Source organism: Sitodiplosis mosellana, unplaced genomic scaffold (genome assembly GCF_009176505.1).
Source record: "Sitodiplosis mosellana isolate CC-2019 unplaced genomic scaffold, AAFC_SMos_1.0 Smas_scaffold_1, whole genome shotgun sequence".
NCBI classification, from domain to species: domain Eukaryota; kingdom Metazoa; phylum Arthropoda; class Insecta; order Diptera; family Cecidomyiidae; genus Sitodiplosis; species Sitodiplosis mosellana.
Genome location: NW_022595244.1, coordinates 21,950,113 through 21,971,532, shown reverse-complemented (window position 1 = coordinate 21,971,532; position 21,420 = coordinate 21,950,113). Strand labels below are relative to the sequence as shown.

The 21,420-nt window shown below is 36.3% G+C and overlaps 4 protein-coding genes across 7 annotated transcripts; 1 reads left to right on the top strand and 3 right to left on the bottom strand.

The window, feature by feature from the left end:
• Positions 1-1,664: 1,664 nt before the first annotated feature.
• On the bottom strand, positions 1,665-13,230 carry LOC129579471 (uncharacterized). Of its 2 annotated transcripts, none has more exons than XM_055469582.1 (3): positions 12,813-13,230; positions 2,306-4,423; positions 1,665-2,167 (listed from the first exon to the last, which is right to left on the bottom strand). In XM_055469582.1, exons 2-3 carry the CDS (start codon positions 4,354-4,356, stop codon positions 2,044-2,046), a joined length of 2,175 nt encoding a protein of 724 aa, XP_055325557.1. In that variant the 5' UTR covers positions 4,357-4,423; positions 12,813-13,230; the 3' UTR covers positions 1,665-2,043. The 2 variants fall into 2 exon arrangements, with proteins under 2 accessions (XP_055325557.1, XP_055325565.1); XM_055469590.1 differs by lacking the exon at positions 12,813-13,230 and adding an exon at positions 7,112-7,272.
• Positions 13,231-14,034: 804 nt separating this feature from the next.
• Positions 14,035-18,332, bottom strand: LOC129579453 (PHD finger protein 19). The gene is made up of 5 exons (XM_055469548.1): positions 16,785-18,332; positions 16,487-16,682; positions 16,164-16,402; positions 14,992-16,019; positions 14,035-14,785 (listed from the first exon to the last, which is right to left on the bottom strand). Exons 1-5 carry the CDS (start codon positions 17,606-17,608, stop codon positions 14,724-14,726), a joined length of 2,349 nt encoding a protein of 782 aa, XP_055325523.1. The 5' UTR covers positions 17,609-18,332; the 3' UTR covers positions 14,035-14,723.
• LOC129579488 (zinc finger protein 502-like) lies at positions 18,026-20,677 on the top strand. Of its 3 annotated transcripts, none has more exons than XM_055469603.1 (7): positions 18,026-18,371; positions 18,450-18,719; positions 18,803-19,144; positions 19,224-19,817; positions 19,964-20,053; positions 20,130-20,207; positions 20,282-20,677. In XM_055469603.1, exons 1-7 carry the CDS (start codon positions 18,183-18,185, stop codon positions 20,579-20,581), a joined length of 1,863 nt encoding a protein of 620 aa, XP_055325578.1. In that variant the 5' UTR covers positions 18,026-18,182; the 3' UTR covers positions 20,582-20,677. The 3 variants fall into 3 exon arrangements, with proteins under 3 accessions (XP_055325578.1, XP_055325589.1, XP_055325599.1); XM_055469614.1 differs by having other exon boundaries at positions 18,062-18,350; XM_055469624.1 differs by having other exon boundaries at positions 18,183-18,371; positions 20,104-20,207; positions 20,282-20,420.
• LOC129579498 (probable small nuclear ribonucleoprotein G) lies at positions 20,674-21,373 on the bottom strand. Its single transcript, XM_055469652.1, has 3 exons — positions 21,213-21,373; positions 20,919-21,066; positions 20,674-20,815 (listed from the first exon to the last, which is right to left on the bottom strand). The coding sequence occupies exons 1-3, from the start codon at positions 21,242-21,244 to the stop codon at positions 20,765-20,767; spliced, it is 231 nt and encodes a 76-aa protein (XP_055325627.1). The 5' UTR covers positions 21,245-21,373; the 3' UTR covers positions 20,674-20,764.
• Between the last annotated feature and the right edge of the window lie 47 nt (positions 21,374-21,420).

The following is a 21,420-nucleotide window of genomic DNA, read 5'->3' as shown; positions in this document are numbered from 1 at the left end:
CGCCGATGTTCGTGGTAAAGGCGTTCCTTTCCTTGCTGCGCTTTGATTTCTTTCCAATCGTCTCTTGTTTTTTTTTTGTAAATTAGAACAAGAACTCTTCACACAACAAAAAAATCAATCAATTTTATTGCACTGATATAAAAACGAATGGATTTCTCTTCGTGGGCGTTGACACTATATGTGGAATGTGTATTATCTGTGGTTTTCAATCAAAATCGTTCTAAATTTTTGTTCACAAAAACCAAACACATTTCATTTTATCGATAGGACTATCGAAAATTCGTTCGTATTTTTCAACTCCGTTTTTACTAAAAAAAAAACTGTAAGTTTGAACCAAATTTTCTAACTCATCATTCAAACTACCTTCGACACTTTGGAATTTATGAAAACTCTTTCGTCGTTCTGATGCGTTCGCTTTGATGGTTCAATGTGTACTGACTAGTGGAAAGAAACATCAAATGATGATGTTTTAGGTTACGAATAGCTCAAAGCCTCAACTTCTTGAACAAGAACACGAAGAAAGAAAGCAAAGCGCTGAAAAAAAAAAACAGCGAGCCGAAGAAGAAGACGACGACGACGGCAAAGAATAGCGTGCACGAAGAGAGAAATAACATGTTATATGGCAGTAGCATTAGCACCAGCAACGAACAATTGTTGTTATTCCGCTTTTACACGCCAATACCTACCTTCGTTTCATTCTTGGCAAGTACCAGAACAATCATTTCCATATCTCTTTTCGAATCGAATTAGCAAATTTAATGCCTCTTCAATGAGTGGTTTTTTGTTTGCTGCTGCTGGTGTACGAAAGTAAGTGAAATTGGAATCGCGCGCGCATGATCACGAATTGAACTCAATATACATGTACACCCGCACAGTGAACAAAAACGAGACAATTCTCTTGACAATTTAATTGAATTGGAATTTGTTCTGAAAACGGAGTGATTGCAATTCGATTGAGATGTCAAACATGGAATGGCAAATTGGCATTCAATAAGAACTACCAATAAAATGAACAAAAAACATCAATTGATAAGAAAAGAATGGAATATGAATCAATAAGACATAAAAAGAAAAAATTGAACCCAATTGTACACTAAAAAAATCGTTCGCTTTTGAATTCAAACAGTTAGAACTTTTACAAAATACCTAAATGCTCAAGTGATAACAAACAGTTTTTGTGGGCTTCCGAGTGTTTTGCATATGATTTTCGAAGAACCACTGAACTCATTCGTTAATACGGTAAATCCGAAATTATACTATAACAACTGTGTGTTGATATATGCGACACGCTACTCCTAAAACCAAAGATAGTCAATTAAGAATTTTATGAACAATTTTGAGTTTTGTTATCATTTCCTTTTCGCCCGCTATTTCAAATGCCATTTAGAAGCTGGCTATTGAAATCCGTTGGTTGAATGAGTTACTGTTGTAAAGATTTGCTTCAATTCTTTTTTTCTTCTTTAAAACCATTTCCATAAAAGAGGAAATTCCAAGTAGATGGCCATAACATCGCAACACAAGTCTCACAAAGCTTTTGAAACGAGCTTAAAAAGTTTCAAACCAATCAAATTGGCTTCATTAACATTTTGATCGTTTTTATCTCATCGTCACGATCAAATTAATTCAAACATTCGAGAGAAACAAAAATGAAGTGAAAACCCAACTTTAAACTTGTATTAAATTAAATTTATTTTACCCGATTTAAATACAGCTTACAAATGAATGAAAAAAAAAACATTCTTAAAATGCTACTGTGTTTTTTTTTGGCAGATATTCGCTTGATTTATCGATAAAATGTACCACATATTGTTCTTTTTTTTTTCTTTCTTTAAAAATTACGTTTCAAATTACAGATCTAAACGAATAAATATGATATTAATAATATGAACAGTTCGTGTATCATTTCGTAGGAGAGATAGAGAAAATATTGCGTTCGCCTTATTATTTAAATACAATGAAAAGAGAAGAAAATTTGTTTTCTTCATCGTCTGAAATTGAAATGCGTTTTGTTTTTCTTAAGTGTGTGTGTGTTCTGTTGTTTGTTTACTGTTGAGCCTGACAAATGAACCTTGCACAGTTTCTCTGTTGAATTGCCTTGGTAACATCTGAAAGATGTCTGAACACGCGTATACTGTTATTGCTGCTGGTTTCTTGTGATTCTTCTTGCCTGTATGTATTTGTTTGTTGGATCGAGAAAGAACGAGATTGAGTTAAATTGTTGACCATGTTTTTCGAGGTTCGATCAATGAAAATAAATTTAGAGTGAAAAAAAACAACAACAACAACGATGAACAAGATTACTTACGGTGGCAAAATGCTGAGCATTTTTTTCTCCATTATGGCGATATCGTCGGGCGACTGTTGAATCATTACCTCGCAGAACATTCGTTTGGCGCAACCAGTGTTCGTCCAATCGGTGCTCCTAATGAACTCTTTCATTCGAAACGATAAACTGCTGCCGTCGTCCATTAACTTATTTTCGCCATCATTAGAGTCGAAGCTATCTGTATCTAGGGCGCGTCGTTGTCGAATTGACGGCACAAAACGGCCACGTTTGATTCGAATCTTATTTTCCGGTGAACTATTCGCATCAATATCGTCGATGGCTGAACCAAAATCGCTGCTCAATGCTTCACTTTCCGGGCGACTTTCATCGGTGTGGCTGCCGAAACTTTTCCCCATTGACCATTGATTGTTCGAACGGAATCCGAAATTTTGCGTCAACGTTTTGCCCGCTTCCATAATTGGACGAATGAATATATCGAAACCACTTTGAACACCGTCATGCATGCGCTTGGCGATTTTCATGTAAAATGGCTGTTGATCATCGTTTTGATTGTGCGCAACATGACCGTTATATGGATAAATTTGCTTTTGTGGTCCGATTATTGTTGAGTAATAAGCGCTCTTTTGCGGTTGTGGCCGGTATGGTTGTACATTTTTGTATTGAGCATTCGCTGACGGTGCGGATTGCGTGTCTGTTGTGTAGTATTGAATTTTACCGGGTTTCTTTGACGATGCAGACGATTCGGTAACGGCTTTCACACCATATTCAGGATGCGCATATTCCATAATCGGTGATCGTTCACCTTCGGTCGGTGTTCTCGGACTTTTTGAATAGTATTTTGATGGAGCATAGACTGGCTCACCGATATTCTCCAACATTCTACGCTGCATTTTTGGCTGGGCCGCTTCACGAACTTCATCATCAAATCGAATGTTCGATCGTTCCTGTGGTTCATTCAGAAAAAAATCACGACGACGGTATTCTCTGTCGTTGATCGTTTTAATGTAATCGATTAGTTTGGAATTGGCAACACGAGAATTGTCTTTTATCGAAAAGGGTCCGATTGGTTTTCGATTGTCAAACCGAACGCTGCTCTCAACCACTTTGAGATTATCATCAACGGTGAATGGTCCCGTGGCTTTTGCCGGAAAGCTATCCGGTTTGAAGTTATCCGTTTTTGTAAATGGTCCAAATGATCGACCCGAACCAACACTATCCGCATCATTTTCCTGGTTATTTTCACCATTGAAACTCTTAACGTACAACAATTGTCCAAAATCGCCATCCAATTCGATTGCTTTTTTCGGCACGTAGCCTTTTTCGTACGGCATTAAAATGCCATTAATGACACGACCGTTTCGCCACGTTTTCACCTTATCTTCTTCATCGTCTGGCATGCGAATGCCTTCGATGACGGGTATTCCGTCGGTGCCAATGTGCATCAATTGCTTGGCTCGGCTATGCTTTATATTTTTGCTCATGCGATCCGCATTCTTTTCAAAGCTAAAATTCAGCGCATCCGAATTGATCACAACCGGATCGGGCACCTCGACGCCACGCATTTGATCGATTGTCACGAGATTTTGTGGCCGATAGACGCGCGACGAATTGATTCGATTGATTTTCGAAATATGCTTGACAAATGTTTCAATCAATTTTTCATCTTTTTTCGTTTTCAAATCGAACTTTCCATCTTTTCGATTCGGTTCTGTATTCACTGCAATCGAATAGGTTTTGAAGAAATTGACGGCCGTTGCTTGGGTTGTTGATGGAAATGTAATCCGTTCATGTGTTTGGGTTGGTTCGCGTGTTCGTGTATTCGAAACAATTGCACTATCGGGTATTAGTGTGGATGCTTGCTTGGGATCACGTTTCTTTACAATGATATTCACAGGCGAACCATTTGTGCCAGTCACACTAATTTGCTGCTCATCTTGTGGTCGCAGCGATTTTCCAATGCGAAGCTCTGTACGAATCGATGCTGGCTTCAGCGTCACCAGATCAGCAGCAATTCCAGTGATTAGCAGAAATAGAGGCAAACCATGTATAAACATCAGTGGCAGCCTCATGATGACTGTGTTTTTGCAGTTTTCAATATCGTCGAGCTGATTGCAATTAGGTGTATTCGATAATTATCTGTGAATAAAAGAAAAAAGAAGAAAAGCCTACATGAAACACATGTTTTCTTTGTTTACATTTTGAATCAATAAACAATGTGAACATTTTCACAACACCTAACTCGTCTCATTTTCGGTGAAATTTTTGGTTTTGTTTTCGTGTTGTGTTTTGAAGGAAAAAAAGTTCGATTTCGAAAAGTGAGAAATATGAGCGATGATGCAGTCAATTAAAAATGAATTGAAAAAATATCAACACGGCTTCGACACCGTCAGTTAAATTCAATTCGTATGATTAACCTTGTTGTTGTTATTTTTGTGCGCTGAAAATTCGTAATAAGAGTGAAAGTTTCTGTGAGAATGATCATTGACATCGCAACGAATAAAATGTGTCCAGAAGTGGAAGAGAAGAGAAGAAAAGAAAAAATAACCGAAGACAAAAGGAAAAAAAAAACCATTAGAAGATGGAATAGAATGAGTTCTAGTTGTGTAATGACCTTGTGTGCTTTATTTGTAAGCGCTACTAAATGCTACCATCGCGTTTCAATTGTTCATCACGGTTGCGCGCTAATGACAGTCGAACGCTAAGCAATAGCACTACAGACGCGATTCATTCACGTGTTGAATATGTGTAAATGGTATAAGCATCTATGCCTATGCATACACTTGTTGTGCTGTTGTTTGTTATCGCTTGTTTCTCGGTCGTCTGAAACATTCTCTCTTGCTCTCCATCTCGTCGTGTTGGACAAGACATAATATTTTTTTCTCTTCTTACATTGGATTTGATGTAGTTGCGTCTTTCGTTGCTATTGTTGCCAATGCCGAAATTATTTCTTTCAACTGACATCACTTTCTCTTTCGCATGAAATGAAGAAAAGCCAGTTACGTCGTGTTTCCTTGATCGTTGTCGATAATTGTTTCATTCGTTGTTGGTATCTCTCTCTCTCTCTTTCACGTTTTTGGGCAACGCTTATTGCTTTCGTTTGGCTGCCTTTTTTTATCTAATATTTGGGTATTTTAATCGGTTGCCGGTGCGCATTGAATGAATGAATGAATGAATGAACGAACAGCAGCAACAGAAACTGCATAAATTTGTGAAACAATAAATGCGATCGGCTTGTCTATAGATCATTTTGCATAAATCGTTGGCTGTTGGAATTTTTTCCATTGATTTTTTCGATTTTTTTCTCTTCTCTTTCGTCTTTTTCTTTTGCTTCTCTTTGTAGCTGATGTTGCTGTTGCTGTTGCAATTCACCATTTCTTTGTTTGATTCGCTCGGCATTTTTCGGATGAAAAGAGTCATCGTAACTGTGAATTTATGCCGATCATAAAATAAAATAGCAGCGAATTGATAAAAAATAGCGACCGCATAACAAATCATGAACATTTTTGATGATTTTTCTCTTATTCCTTTCAAATGTGCCAAAAAAAAAAGAGAAAGAAATTAGATAACACACAGTAAATATCCATATAGCATATCGCTTGATTCACACCATTCCAAAATACGTGCATGAAGCATTTAAGTCTTCATTTTTCTTTTGTCAGAGATTTAGTAGCTAAAGTGTTCCTATGCAATGCGCGACAATAGAAATCATGTTCGTGTTTGCTCAATGACCACTTCAAATAATAATAAATATGCACACACACTTGCCGCTAATAAATTGTAAGCACGTTTCGTTGCGATTGTGTGTGAATGCTAAAAGAGACGTCTGTCTTTTTCTCTCTGCTTTTTAATCTACAACAAGAAATGCAACGTTGTCGCATTCGATGGGAATTTGTGTTTCCCGTGTAGGCTATACGGTGTGGCTAATTAGCGTTTGGATAAATGTGTCCATTTGTGAGAAAAAGCGTCGCATAAAATTCCACAAGAACGTAATTTTTTATGAAGGAACTTTATTGTTTTATGATCACACCGTTTCCAAAACAGAGAGAGAGAGAGAAAGAGAGAGAAATGTACCGTAATTGTATACATAACATTACACACACAAAAAAAGAAACATTTTTCACACAATATATATTGATTTGGCAAGTGGTATAAATTGTTATAACATCGTTGGGGGATTGGCCATTTGAGAAAGTAATTAGTTTTGTACAAACAAATCGGTTCGTTTCAATATTTATTTTCATTAATAAAATCGCTAAAATTATTTTATTTCAAAATAAAATCTGCCCATTTGTGGAAGTGAAATCATAAAACACAAAAACGAATGTCGAGGAAAAATGCGTAAATTTCGATTGATTCAGTTGTCAACATTAGATTGTTATCACGGGAACGAAAAACAAGTTGTGTACAACGGATTAATCCGTCGATTCATTATAATTGGGAGTGGAGTTAATGAAGAAGATTCATCTTAATCATATGAATCTTTGGAGAAGATATTTTGACGATGCTACCCACATGCGTGAACATTTTTGCATATATTATTTTATGTTATTGATTTTATTTACGCACTCCTTATACATTCCATGTTGTTTACATTTATTTTTTTATTACCAGCCACAATAAAAAAAAATTCTGAAAGCGCGCGCGTCGCTCTGTCTCGCATCGTATTTGGTAAATGCCATATGACCGGCAGAATATTTCGAAGATTTTTTTTTATTTTCGTTTGGCATCAAGTACTTTTCGATTTCCTTTTTTCTACACGATCGAAATGAAACTTAAGAAATTGATTTATCGCTTTGTTTTAGGAAATTACCAAAAATTGCATACTAAATTCACTTGGACAGGTTTGTGTTGAAATAAGAACGGCATTCGACGACGACGATAACGGCAACGGCGTTGGGTCCGTTGCATCGAAATGCTCTTAATGATTTCCAGAGAACTGGTTTTTTATGTCACGAAACGAAAGTATTCGATTCACATTTACATCTATCTCGTCATCCAACCCAAGACAATTGAAACACCCAAAAAGAACGAATTAAGGTTGGACTCATATATGTTCGTTCAACTCATAATAAAACCAATATTATTTGCATCGCATTTGTGAATAAACTGCATCCGTCGTGATTACTCAGTCGGCTGAGGTGAGGAATGGGAAAAATGTGAAATGAGCCAAGTGAATTGCACTTGTTTTCACTTTTCTTTGTGTGATACAGATTATTTATTATATGAATGTCATATGCGCAATAAATGTGTGCTGCCGTTGCCGGAGGAAAAGTGTTTCAATTCCAAAATGGAAAATTGTAATTTCTAAATACAGAGAGTGATAGAGTGAGAGAAATAGCGAAAGAAATAAAACTGTGCTGTGCACATGATTTGCGAAAGAAATCGGCTCGGAATCAAAGAATCGAAACCGAAGGTGATGCTGATCGGTATGCTGGGCATGATTGAATGAGTCTGCATGCTTATGCTTGGTCAAGCAAAGCAAGTGTATAAATTCCAGTTTTATTAGTATCAAGCCAACAACAGTGTGTCAATTGGTTTTTTTTTTTTGCTTCTTCTTTTTCTACATTTTGTTTTATTGAACTTTCATATAATTCTTTTTGCATTTTTTACGTTTTTCCGTTCGGACATAGCGCATAATATAGGTTTTTCAGTTGGAGCTAAGAGAAAGCGCATACATTTTTCTCTCTCACTCACACTCGCCCGCTCGCACGCCTATTTCTTGCCACTGACTATGAGCGCACGCGCTTCGGATTTTCGCTTTTGGTTCAAATCGTGAATTATTGTTTATTTTCTTTTTTCAAATGTCTTCACACTTCCCATGGACTTGGCAGAGAACCGAAGAAAATGAAAAGAGACGAAAGAAAAACAACACATAACGTATTAAAAACTAATAGAAGATACCGAAATGGGAATTGATTTCGTTTTTAATAGACTTTACCCATGACTTTTCGTCAATGATTTTCACAATACATTTCGATTGGCTACAACCATTCATTCATTGATTCGTTGCGTTTCGACACGTCTGTGGCATATCGATTGCGATTGCGATTGCATCGCAATGATTGCTATGGCACGTAAAATCGTTATCAAACTTGATTGAGTATCATTGATAATTTCTCATGTGATTTTTTTTTTTCAATGTGCATTGGCAATGATCATCATCTATGGTCATCAAATAAGAGGAAAAGCGAAATTGACAACGCACAAGAGCACGCATATTATGCGAAAAAGTGATAAGTGTGCACTTTTTTTTTCTCCTTCTCGACGCAACCAGAGAAATTACTGAAAATTTCTCTTTCTCATTTTTGTGGCAGCGATTAAAATGAGCATATTTTCAATAAAACCAAACGAATTATGCCGCGCACAACTTTATTACATGTGAAATTAAGATGATGAATGAGCATCAAATTGAAGCCAATTTGTCATTGGTGTAACTCGTTTCCACAAAAAAGAGAAGGAAAAAAAACCTCGTAAAAATTAACGATTCAAATCAAAATATCAATATTCGAAAAGGCAATACCACACATTCCGATTGAGTCGATTCTGAATATGGTTCCGCGGATCGATCATTCATGATTTCTTGCACGCAACGCAACAGAACATCGGTCGCGATACAACCAATCGATTATGGCCACTTTCACTTTCAACCAATAAATGCGGCAGCACAGCCACCGCATAGAACAAGACATTTATGATGTGATTGAATTCAGCCGTGGAGTGTCCACTCAAAATTAAAATATGTATACGCTTCATATCAGAACGAATGGTTTGTGTTTCTTCTTTTTTTTTATTAGTTTTTCCGAGTCTATAAAAACGGGGTGTATAATTTTGGTGTGTTTGGATCATGTTTAAATGCGTATTTATATGGGTTTTTTTATGGAGTTTTCAGGTCATTGCGTATCGCGCATAGCAGAAAGCGCCATTATATGTACGACTATAATTTTCAAATCATTTATAAATCATAAATGTGAATGTGGAGTTTTACAGAAGAAATCACTAGACCATTCAAATGTTTAGCTCTGTATATAAATACATACATATATGCTGATTTACACGAATGCCCATTACACGCAGCGGCAGCGGCCGGCATCTCTATCGGATGTTTGTGCACTCCATGCCGCCTCTATACGGTTCGATGTTTCAAAATAGAAATATTCTTTCGTTTTTTCGAAATTCGTTCATAACAAAAGAGAGCAGTTAAAATAGGTAATTAGATCATTAGGAGAAATAATGCGGATGTTATTTGAAGTCACACATTTCTCCCATTCATCGGGGAAAAAATATGCTCATGTTTTGACGGATTGCATTTACTACTCATTGTTGTTGTTGTTGCTGTTTTTGCTAGTGCTTGCTGCTAACAGCAGCAGCAACTGTTGCGCGCTATTATTTGGTAGCACTTCAAATGTAATGTTGCTGCTTTTTTCTCTGTTTTTGCTCATTTTAGGAAATTTAATGCAGCATTGTTTTGTGCTCGCATAAAATGCGCATCGTGCACGGGACCCATTGTGCGATGTGACTGATTTGATTTGGATTTAGATTTGAGATGAACATTGTTGAATGAAAATAATGCAAAGCGAATTGCCAGTTTAAAAGAAGTGCGTGAATCATTTATTAGACACAAAACAAAAAATTGCGCATATATGGATTACTTTGGAGCTTTAATTCTGCTCAATTGCTCACATGAGTGTCCACAACAGCCGAGCCGAGCCGAGCCGAGATTTTCAGAGTCATACGCGCGTCGTATGTGACGAACGTGCGCTTGGAGAAAGTTATATGCGCGCGCCGTTTGTTGATGTTACCTGTTGATATTTTTCATCATCGCTTTTTGTTTCTTTCGCTTTTCATTAATTCACAACAAGCAGTGAGAAAGTTTAATAGAGCTTTGATTTGATTTCGTTTCATGTTCATTATTTTATCATTCCTATTATCATTTGACCAATAATTTTGCCATTTCTATCTCTCAAAGAAGTTCTTTCTCTTAATCTCCTTTTTTTTTTTGCTAAAATTGATCAATCAAGTATGTTTGCATGATCATCTATTTTACAGGTTTTGTGTTTCTCGATTCATTCAAATTGAAATTGTGAAAAGTGCGAGAATTGAACGCTTGATCACCTGTTTTCATTGGAAAAATTGGTCCATGAGTTTTACTTTCAGATAAATTAATGGCAACTGGTACGTAATGTAAATAGAAAATATCGAAAGATCTAAGTCATGCACTTGGTCATTAGCATTTTCATTTCGAATGTGTTGAAACAGAAAAAATGGTGAAATCGGCATAGCTTATGTTTTGCACCTGTGCCATAAATGCTGGCCATTCTAAGAACTTCAAGTTCTTGGAAACATGATTCTTGGTGTCGAAAATGTGACAGTAATTGTGTAATAGCTAATTTCAAACAAAACTTTACGATTTTATAGTATAACAAGCAATAAACTCTTTTGTTATGTCAAACCAGCACCACCAGATGTGACGATACTGTCACGTATGTCTTCTTATCTAAATCGCGGTTTTAAATTGCTCATTGTGAGCAAAACTTTGGAATGCGTAAAAGATTGAATACAAAATTAGGTGACGGGATTCGCGTCAACGTTAACAAAAAAAGAGATACCTCAGGCGCTATTTTCAATGGTATCAGATGTTATATGAAAGTGTATTCATACATACACAAGTTCGTTACATTTGGGAAATTCCACTTAATCGATGCTCTTCATATGAAATAATTTATGTAAACATTTTTTGTTTTCAGTTTGAGCTCGTGGTTTTTACAAATTATCGAAATAACCATAAGGTCATAACGTGTGTACAAGCCATGTTCGCTTAATCAAGTGAAGTTGAATCGTTTAAAGGCGGTGCTGCGTATGTACAATTTTGCTCCAATATATTAAAGTAATGACTGCTTTCAATATCGCAGATAAAATAAATTGAAGGTCTTTTCAAAACGTTTAAATATGAATTTTGACGTTTATTGCGCGTTAGACCCGGATTTTGTGCGCATTTTCATATTTATGCAGAAAAATTGTGTTTGCACCGTAAAAATTCCAATCGACCTACTGCTGTCGGCCACACGCATCGGCAACTAATCGTATTGATGTTGATGTCATTCGTATTGCAGTAAAAAGTGCAATTACACCGTGAAATGAATCTTCAAGCACGAAATGTGCTGGTTTTGTGCAAAGCAGCGCCAATTTAGCAATCAACGGCGAATTAGAACGAATTTAAAAAAAAAAGATCAATTAAAAATATCTTCATATTTGATACACATTCCGATTGGAAGATCACGATGCTGAAAGCTTCACGTAGCAATTTCATACTGCAATTTATATATAGAGTCGTACGGAATTAAAGTTATTTATCACTAACGAAACAAAACAAAAATTTTTACTTGATTTTCCGTGCAACAATTTCACGGGTGTTGTATTTTCTTTCATTTCATCATCCACGGTGTTTGTTTGCTCGATTCATCTATACATGGTTTGAATGCAAACTATTCAAATATTATAATTACGCGTCGCGTGTATTTATACCGTTAAGTACACTGTGTTTTTCCTCTTGTTGACTCCGAATTATTTTTCATTACTTTTCTTTTCATCTCACACTCTGTTCGGTGTTCGACCGATATATTTTGTATAACGGTACAAAAAACTTAAGCGCCAAATGCAATTTACCAATGAAACATAAATCTAAGAAATAACAACGAGAAAATTGTACAACTTCCAAGTGTACAGTAGTGAGTCAAGAGAAAAATATACTCCAAAAACCTGAAATCCCAACTCTGCGAGAGAAATATTTACTTTCACTGAAATGCGTACTTCTCTCATGCAGTTTTGCACGGTGTCGATTTCTGTCGACTTAACTCTTTTTTTCTCTTTTTTCTTTCATTGTTGCTTTGCTTCTTATTTGGTTTTTTCCTCCGCCTTGATTAGTACTTGTAATAATGAATAAAAAGAAAATTGTTATAATCATTTGAAGTACACCGTTTCCAGACGGAATGATGGTCGATCGTATCAAAACCAACTGGCGGGTTGAGAATTCGAACATTTTTTTTTTTCGAATCACACAAAAAATCAGTGAGATGGTTGCGCTGTGCTGCGATGGTAAAAACTAAGCGACAATTGCAACATTTTCCGTTGTTTTCTTCATTTTGGGCCAATTTGAACGAATGAATTTTGAAAAACACCACTTTCCATGGTATTTGTAAGTTGTTGTAGACGGACGCACACGAAAACATTTTACACTTTAATTAATTGCTTATTTATTTCGAAAAATAACTCCCTGGTTTTATCGGAAATGGAAATTCAATTGTCTTTCGGCGCCATTTTTCCTCTTTTTTCGAACAAAACATCTTCATTCTTTCAAGTCTTTCCAATAATTTTCTGCATCACAACTCACTTGCAAGTGCTTCTGAACCAAAAATCTCAACTGTAAGTCTTCAATTTGAATTGGGTGTCGATTTATATCCCAAATTGAAGTTGAATAAAAAATACGGTTTTTGAAAAGAAATTCACTTTATAACACTTTAATCCTTACCCAGTGAACTAATTCTCTGAATCGATTGATTAAAAACACTGTTTTTGTCTATCAAAATTCCTGGTATTTCTTTTGCTCAATTCAGAAAATTGTATTGAGACCACACATTACTTGTGTGGTTGATCGAGTGATGATCGCAAAGAAGACGAAAATGGGAAAGAATGGAAAAACTCGACCGTTCGCTATAACTAATGAAATCGCACTGACTCTTCGGCGGTGTGCCTGGTGTTTTGTGTATCTTGATTGGCGCGCTTGCGTACACACGTGAAGAAACAAAAAGTATGAGCGAAACGAAACGACGGTTATATCGAGACTGATCGAGACTATATTTCACATCGATCGTGCACTGGCTGCTCAAATGCGTTACCGTCGCGAAAGCATCGTGCTTGCAACAAACAGACAAGCACCAACTTGTCGTCGTGTCTTCGACGTATGACTTAACGCGCTCCATGTGAGCCACACCGATAAAACGGCGAAAGTTTTTCTTTTCATTATAAATTTTTTTTTTGTATTTTTTCTCTATTTCAATCTACACCAGTCTCTCTCTCAATTATTGTGTCATTCATTGTGTCTGTGTATGTGTTTCGTTCACTGCGTCTTCTGGTTTCAATGAATAATTTAATTCATTCTCTGCTTCTCTTCTTCAATTCACTTTTTTTCGTTTTTTGTTTTAACAGAGAAAAAAGCTTAATTCATTCCGAAATTTTGATTGAGCGCAGCAAATAAACGGTAACACACATGCATATAACAAAAACGACGAAGTAGTTTCAACAAGGTGCCCGATATTTACGTTTTTTTTTGTTCATCACGTTTCTCAACTGGCTTTGTTCTGCACCGTTGTTTACTTCGAGTCGTGAATATCATTTGAATTATACACGGTGTTGCAGGCGCGAATATGATGAATGAGCTTGAATGAGCTCAAATTCACGTTCATTTCCATGTAGAAATGCACTAATCATGTGTCATCGAAATTTCACCAAGGTGAGCAAAAAAACAGCTTTTGAGGGGAAAATGCCATTTCAAATGTCATCTTTTCTAAATTGATATCTACGAAATTCGTAGTACTTTTTCCTGCTGTTATCTGATATGCCTCACTTATTCGAACAAAATAAAACGAAGTACATTACCTTACGGTAGTTATTGCCGGAGCTTGACTAAACGACAAAAAAACATATTTTCTATTCGCATTCAACGGGAGACTTTTAAATGAAACTTCTTTGTATACTATATAATTTTACATCTTTTTTTTTATTAGACATTTATGAATTCCATGTGATTTTTTTTTCATTCGATAGTCGATTGGAATATAATTGTTAAAAGGTGTGCGCTAAAATTCGATTCCATTTTGGTCAAAAAAAATATACACACTCTAGTTACCTGTAGATATTGATTTTAAATTTTAATACAAAAATAATTAGTATTTAATTAGCCTTCTCTAATTTCGTTTATTTTTCGTTTCGTTTTGTATATTCAGCCCTGTGTTTTTTTTTTCTGTTTTCTCGTCATTAAATCTTTTGAACTAAATTCAATAAGCAGGTTCTAACTATTAAAAGATAATAATTTAATAAATAATATTGGAACCGTGATATATTCCGACATTTTACAAAGAAAAATTCTTCTCAATGAAATGAACCAACAAATATGATCGATGAACGTTGAATAATTCACATTTAACATTTTTTCCACAGAAATTTTTCGTAATTTCCGATGATTTTTTCAGCATATATTTCCATAGTATTAGACCGAATCCAGATGTAACAAGATGATTTGTTCTTAAAAGAATAATGAAGGTAAGAAATGTACAGCATTCTTGTACTATTTTGTTTTTAAAATCCATATTATGTGTGACATCGCGCAATTCCATGGAAATATGTCATGAGGTTAGGAATATGCGCATTTTCTTTAATTTTCTTATGAAACACCGTCCCACTCTATTAAATACTGAAGTCGCCCATCCGATAAAATACGCTTTCCTGTAATTGACAAATGAACGTTTCAACAAATTTGCGTGTAAAGAAATCTTAAATGGTACAATTCATGTCCATATCCCACTGAAAGTTAAATATTTCCATACAAATTGTTCGAGCAAATCAAACATTCAGTTGGAATTATGATTTATCCGAACGTTCCATAAGAAAATGAGCTAAAGACAAAATAAAAACATCTATCTCCAACGTACCTTTGACAGCAAAATTTTCTCCGTTCCCCAAGCGATTAACAACGCCACCAAAATATATGCTCAACGATGACTGTAAATCAGCCATGGATTCTTCTTTTAATGTGTCTTTTATGGGTGATGAGGAAATTGAACTAATGAGAGAGGTGCTCGTTGTAATTGATTGCGAGTCCGGTTGGCTGGATGCGGATGAGCTTTGTTCGCCAAACATATTTGAATCGAGGCTCGTGCCACGTTTCTTATTATCAATGGGTTTCGTTTTCAAAGGAAAGTCTTTGAGTGTTGAACGCAATGCTGTGATTGAAATTCGCTTTGAATCGGCGCTGATCGGGAGGTAAGTGGCCGATTTTGGTAGATCCGCCAGGGACGATGTGCTAATTACTTCAACATTTTCTAAACGTTTTTTCAACTTGCGGCGTTTTACCTCCATATTTGGCCCAATTATGATATCATTTGCACTTAAACGTCTTTTGACCGTTCGCACCAATTGAACTTGGCCGCCGACTTTGGTGGCCGGTGCGGTGATCGAAGGAACAACATTTTCACTATTTGTCGTACACTTTACCAGTGTATTACACTTATTCAAAGTGGCAGCACCGAATGAACGGCTATCGTGGCAGGCATTGGTATCAATCAAAAATGGATTGTTGATGCCAGAGAAATTTTTTGGCGGCGGAATAATGGCGTCCAGTGTGAATGTGTCATCCGAAGAATAATTGAAATCGAGTGAAGTGTCATTGGATTTTTCACTTTGTCCGAGCTGTGGTTGGCTTGATTTGCGTCCTTTCACTGGTTTTTCACTAAATACTGTTGTCGTTTCGGTTTCTTGGTTAGAGTTTTTGGTCTGTATGCTGATTGCATCTTTAATATTGAAATTGGCGAATATATCTTCGTCGGATGTTGAACTAAATGCACCCGAATCCATATCGTCCGAACTGTCTTCAGATGTGTTTATATGCGATGCAACGTTCTTACCAGCCATCAAATCCTTGATTTTTGCGTCGTTAAATGTTACTTCCGACGGATTGTGACTGAAATGTAAAGGAAGAAAATTGTGCACAAAATTATATTTAGATGCAAAACATATAGAACTATTTACTAAACATATTCAAGGACTTTCTTTTGCTAGAGTATAATCAATAAGGTTTCATCGATAAACAATTGTTTTCACTTACATATTTTGTGCCATGAAATTGATTCTAGCTTCTTCTTTGAACAAATCGTTAATGTATTTCTCAGTCAATAATGGTCCGGGTGGCAGTACAATGTTTGGTGCTTTGGGCGGTGTGCGCGATACTAATGCCCAGTTGAGAATTTTCTTCTTTATTTCGCTACCTGGTTTGAAGCGATCTGTGTGGGCTTTCAACGCCTTCATTATTTCATCCTTGACGTCACTCAGCATCATATTTTTCAGCTGTATCACGAATATTGGAAATTGGAGTAAAATCAAAATAAAAAAAAAAAACTGCTTCACATGACAATATTCGATGAAACTCACTTTGGGCGGTAATTGCAATGCAAGCCAATTATCTCGTGCATATGGGTATATCACGTTGGTCAAGTTATAGTATCGTTTTCTAAACTGTAGCGTTAAATTAAACAGCAACAAATGCACTACCTCTTCTATGTTCATGTGTAATCGTCGTAGAAATTCCACACCATGATTGCATCTAGCGCATGCGAATAAATAGAATCTAGAAATTGATGGAAAACAAATTACGTTCGACAAATGAAATAGAACCGGATTGTCATAGGTGTTATATAATAGGGAAAATTGGATAAATTTTCTTCCATACCGGTCTCCGAAGTACAGTGGGAAATTGAGACATTTAATACATTTGGCGTGGAACCATTGAAGACATCTCGCACACTGCAACATTTGCATGAACCATTCGCCTTTTTCATCGCAATAGCAACTCTCTTGAATTTGTATCTTGGCAACTGTTGTTGCCGTTTGAACGGCAGGTCGTTCATTCGTGTCGACCAACGTGACGGAACACTTGTGGCAGTACCAATTGGTGGTCGAGCATTCATCACTTTTTGAAAGTTTAATGCACTTTTTATGATAACCACGTTGACACTGTGAACATACTTGCACGATTTCATCATATTCCTTACACACTACACACAATGACCGTTCCTCATCTGTGTTCACGTTCAATTTGGTTATTTCACTGGGTTTTGCCAATTTTTCCGTGCCATCTGCGAACCGGATGAGCAACAAACCGTCTTGGATCTCTTTAATTATGCCTAAATAAAAGTGTTCAACATCGAATCGAACGAGCACCTCGTCATCCGTTCGGATGTTCCTCAGTCTACCAGTCATTGTTCCATTCGACGACGACGACGATGAGTTGCAGCAATTGTCATTTTGTTTACTAGTCAATTTTTTACTATCTGTTTGTTCAGCTTTGGACTGTTTCGTTAATAGTAACGATGATGATGACGACGACGACGACGACGACGGCACCGATTGTTCGCCATAAAATTTGTGTGTCGGTATTTTGGTGGTGATTGCTTTTATGCCGTTATCGTTGATCGTGATATGGTTCGATTTACTTATTTCAGATACAATGGCGGTCGGTTCATTTGTGGCCGAACATTTACTTGAACTTGGCATACTAATGTAATTGTAAACACTATGTCGCTTCAATGGCTGATCAACACTCCTTCGAAATATTTTCAATTGGACTCAATAATTGGCGGATTTTTCCAGTGAAAATTTTGTCATTCAATCGCACACTGAATGATATACATGACTGAATTGATGAAGCACAATTTATTTGCTCGGTTTAATTTTCTCTTTTCACTCGATTTTAGTTGAACTTTGACGGAATAGCGATGAGAAAAAAATGTCTTTTTCGCGCAACAAATACTCACACACACTCACTCACTCACTCGTTTAAAATGCTGTTTTCGCATCATTGCTTCATAAACACATTGACAGTTCAACGATTCTAACACTGATGAACCGAACGCGAAGCGCAGCCAACTTCATATTGTGGTGTATGCATAGCGCCAATCGTATTGTTTATTCAGTTTGTTGTCAAATAAAACGCACGCACACACAGACACACTGAGTACATATTGATTCAAATCGTAATTTTTGGGCTAAGGAGATACGATTTTTATTGGGCTATCGAGTCAATTGCATACACATTGAATTGGCATTGTTTATATTTTGATGTTGGAAAATGGACATTTTTTGCATTTGTCGAATTTGTTTAATCGAACCGAATACCAATTTAATATCAATATATTCAAACATAATACCGAACCAGCGTGACGACACAAATATTGTGACAAAATCCAATCAAATACAAATATCCAGCATACTTGATGCACTGACCGAAAATAAATATGTTTGTATACAATTTGTCAACGTAATTCATTCAATATATGTTTGAAAATTCAATATTTTGATGTTTTGATAATTTGATGATATTTTTTTTCTGTTTCAGAATTCAAATGATTTTCCTTACCCAGATAGAATATGTGAGCAGTGCTTGAATGATCTGAAAGCAACATTTGAGTTTAAGTGTCGATGTGAGATTGCATGCGAACAACTGATGAGACTTAACGCTGTCAGCAATGGACTTGATGAACAAAATATCGAACTTCAGCCACCGTTAGATAATCAAAAACCGATTTTCGTCGAGACAACATTTGCTTGTGCAGTAGAAATCATTGATAATGAGCCGTTGGAAAACATTAGCATTTCAAAAGTTGAGGTGAGGCATTTCGGATATAAATCGGTACTTTTTTGTTGTCTTTGGAATTTTTGAATATTGAATGGATATTTTATGAATTACAGCTCGAAGAGAAAACAGATGATAGCAAAGATGTAATCTCTGAAACCAAATCAAACAGCTATCAGTGTGATGATTGTGATAAAGCTTTTACACGGAAATCACATCTCATTCGTCACATGACCGTACACACAGACGAGCGTGCCTTTGCGTGCACTAGTTGTGATAAGAAATTCCGACGAGCTGATCATTTGAAAATTCACGAAAACAAACATGCAAAACCACGGAATTTACACTTTCGCCGGCATATTTCAAGTCATCATACGAAGAAAACTTCGTCATTTGCATGCACAGAAGGAATGATTGAAAATGACGCATTTGGAAATTTTCCCATTTCAAAGGTTGAGGTAAAGCATTTCACCCATTAATTAGTACTTTCAGTTTTCTTTGGTATTTTTAAATATTGAAAGTTTTTTTGATTTACAGCTCGGGGAGAAAACCGATGAAATAACCGAAGAAAAGACAGAAAACATAAATAAAGTTAAAAATGAAATCTCTGAAATCCAAACAAAAAGTTATCAGTGTGACAATTGTGATAGAATATTTTCACGGAAAACACATCTCCGACGCCACATGACCATACACACAGACGAGCGTGCATTTGCGTGCACAAGTTGTGATAAGAAATTCCGTCGAGCTGATCATTTGAAAATTCATCAAAACTATCATGCAAAAGTGAAACTGCACACATGCCAACAATGTCAAAGGTCGTTTGGAAGAAAGGAACATCTTCGCCGTCATATTTTAAATCGACATACGGTGAAAACATTTGCATGCACCGATTGTGATTATGTTGCGAAAACGGCCAAGGAGTTGAATCATCACCGCCGAAAATCCCATAGCGAAGTTTCATTCAAATGCAAAACTTGTGATGGCAAATTCACATCGAAATCTGAGCTCACTGAACACATAAAAACGCATAGCAATGAAGAACGACCTTTCCTATGCTCTGAGTGCGGAATGCGATTCATTCGCAATGATTATCTTCTTATTCATATGCGACGGCACACCGGTGAAAAGGTAAGACTTCAGCAAAGGTTATAGACATTTTGAGTATCATAGTCTATATGTTGCCAAATACACGACATCAAGTCGTTATATCTCAATTCCGAGAAATGCGAAAAGCCCACGAAATAGATTTATTATGTAAATTTTTCATTTTACAGCCTTATAAATGCCGTTTTTGTGAGAGCGCCTTTCCCAGATCCACCGATTTGAGAGTCCACGAAAGATACCACACTAATGAAAAGAAGCATGTAAGACAATGATCTAAAAATACCGTATCAAAATTGACAATTCGCTATAGAATCTCTTTGATTCCACTCATTTTAGACCTGTGATTTATGTGGGAAAGGGTTTCAGCGTGCTTATAACCTAACCGTGCATATGCGAGTCCATACTGGAGAAAAGGTGATATAGCAGAATTTATAAAAGCCTCGTATTTTGTCTACTAAATTTCAAATTTTTCCTTCTATATTTTACAGCCGTACCAATGTCCACACTGTTCAAGAAGTTTCACCCAAGGCAATGATTTGAAAGCGCACATTCGTCGTCACACGGGTGAACGATTTCAATGCGAACTTTGTCAAGCATCGTTCATTCAAATTTATCTGCTCAACAATCACAAGAAGAATACCCATGGTGTTCAAATTGAAAAATCGAACAAAAGCCGACTTACAAAATTTGAATCCGTAAGCCATGAGATACCAGCAATCTCTCATACTGAAACTTTCGCGCAAATGCCTGAAACTGCTTGTATTCAGTACACTATGGACGAATGTTAGTGTGGAATAATTCGTGTTTTTTATTTAGACAATATGAATTCTTTACCTATGAATGTAATTAAAATTATTTTAAAAGAAACCAACTCTCAAAATTAAGTTAAAATGTACTTTATTTTCCATCAGTTTTGAATATCAAAATCTTTCATGTTCGACGAATGAGATCTGGAATAACATTCGCCGCCATCACACCCTCTCCAGTCCCTCGACCATCACAATTGAATTTCCACGAATAACCTGAGAATTGTGTAAAAAAAATTGTGTTAGCTGCTCATTTTCATAAAGTCACAAAGAAAAAAGTCATGAAAGAGGATACAGTTTCAATTTAGAGAGTACATACCACCATTCCGATGTTGTTTTTGGTTCCGTCTCGGCATTCTTCAACAGTTTCATCGATGACTACATTCATGAAAGGATCAAAACCGCGCAAAATTCCAGACACGCTTCGTCCTCCGTTCAATTTTAACATCATGCGTTTGTCCATGAACCTAAAACATGAAAGAAAAAAAAAACATTTTTAGAAAGACTCTGCGTCAGACAAAAGGTGTACGGTCAATGATAACATAACCTCAAAATATAAAAAATTGCATTTTCTATGAAAAATGTTGATTTTTAATTCACAGCAAATACTTACTTCTTCAACTCTGGTGGATGTGCCTTCGACATGTTTGGTGTTTGTGATTTTGGTTGAAAACTTTCTTTAAAAATAAATGAAAACTTCTACAAATGTGTGACGCTATAAATCGACTTGTTTACAGGCTTTGCTCAAATCGTTTTATGAACGCTGCTGTTTGACACACAATGTCAGTCGAGATGTGACAAGCGCACACCAATACATTCAA

Bases quoted from the DNA above. Each gene is read 5' to 3' on its own strand.
- LOC129579471 (XM_055469582.1), bottom strand. From the start codon at position 4,356: ATGAGGCTGCCACTGATGTTTATACATGGTTTGCCTCTATTTCTGCTA. The intron at 2,168-2,305 runs GTAAGTAATCTT...AAATACATACAG, and splicing joins ATGCTCAGCATTTTGCCACC to GCAAGAAGAATCACAAGAAA.
- LOC129579453 (XM_055469548.1), bottom strand. From the start codon at position 17,608: ATGCCAAGTTCAAGTAAATGTTCGGCCACAAATGAACCGACCGCCATT. The intron at 16,683-16,784 runs GTATGGAAGAAA...ATCAATTTCTAG, and splicing joins CCACTGTACTTCGGAGACCG to ATTCTATTTATTCGCATGCG. The intron at 16,020-16,163 runs GTAAGTGAAAAC...TTTACATTTCAG, and splicing joins AATTTCATGGCACAAAATAT to TCACAATCCGTCGGAAGTAA.
- LOC129579488 (XM_055469603.1), top strand. From the start codon at position 18,183: ATGGACATTTTTTGCATTTGTCGAATTTGTTTAATCGAACCGAATACC. The intron at 18,372-18,449 runs GTAATTCATTCA...TTTCTGTTTCAG, and splicing joins TTTGTATACAATTTGTCAAC to AATTCAAATGATTTTCCTTA. The intron at 19,145-19,223 runs GTAAAGCATTTC...TTTGATTTACAG, and splicing joins TTCCCATTTCAAAGGTTGAG to CTCGGGGAGAAAACCGATGA.
- LOC129579498 (XM_055469652.1), bottom strand. From the start codon at position 21,244: ATGTCGAAGGCACATCCACCAGAGTTGAAGAA. The intron at 21,067-21,212 runs GTAAGTATTTGC...TTCATGTTTTAG, and splicing joins CATCCACCAGAGTTGAAGAA to GTTCATGGACAAACGCATGA. The intron at 20,816-20,918 runs GTATGTACTCTC...CACAATTCTCAG, and splicing joins AAAACAACATCGGAATGGTG to GTTATTCGTGGAAATTCAAT.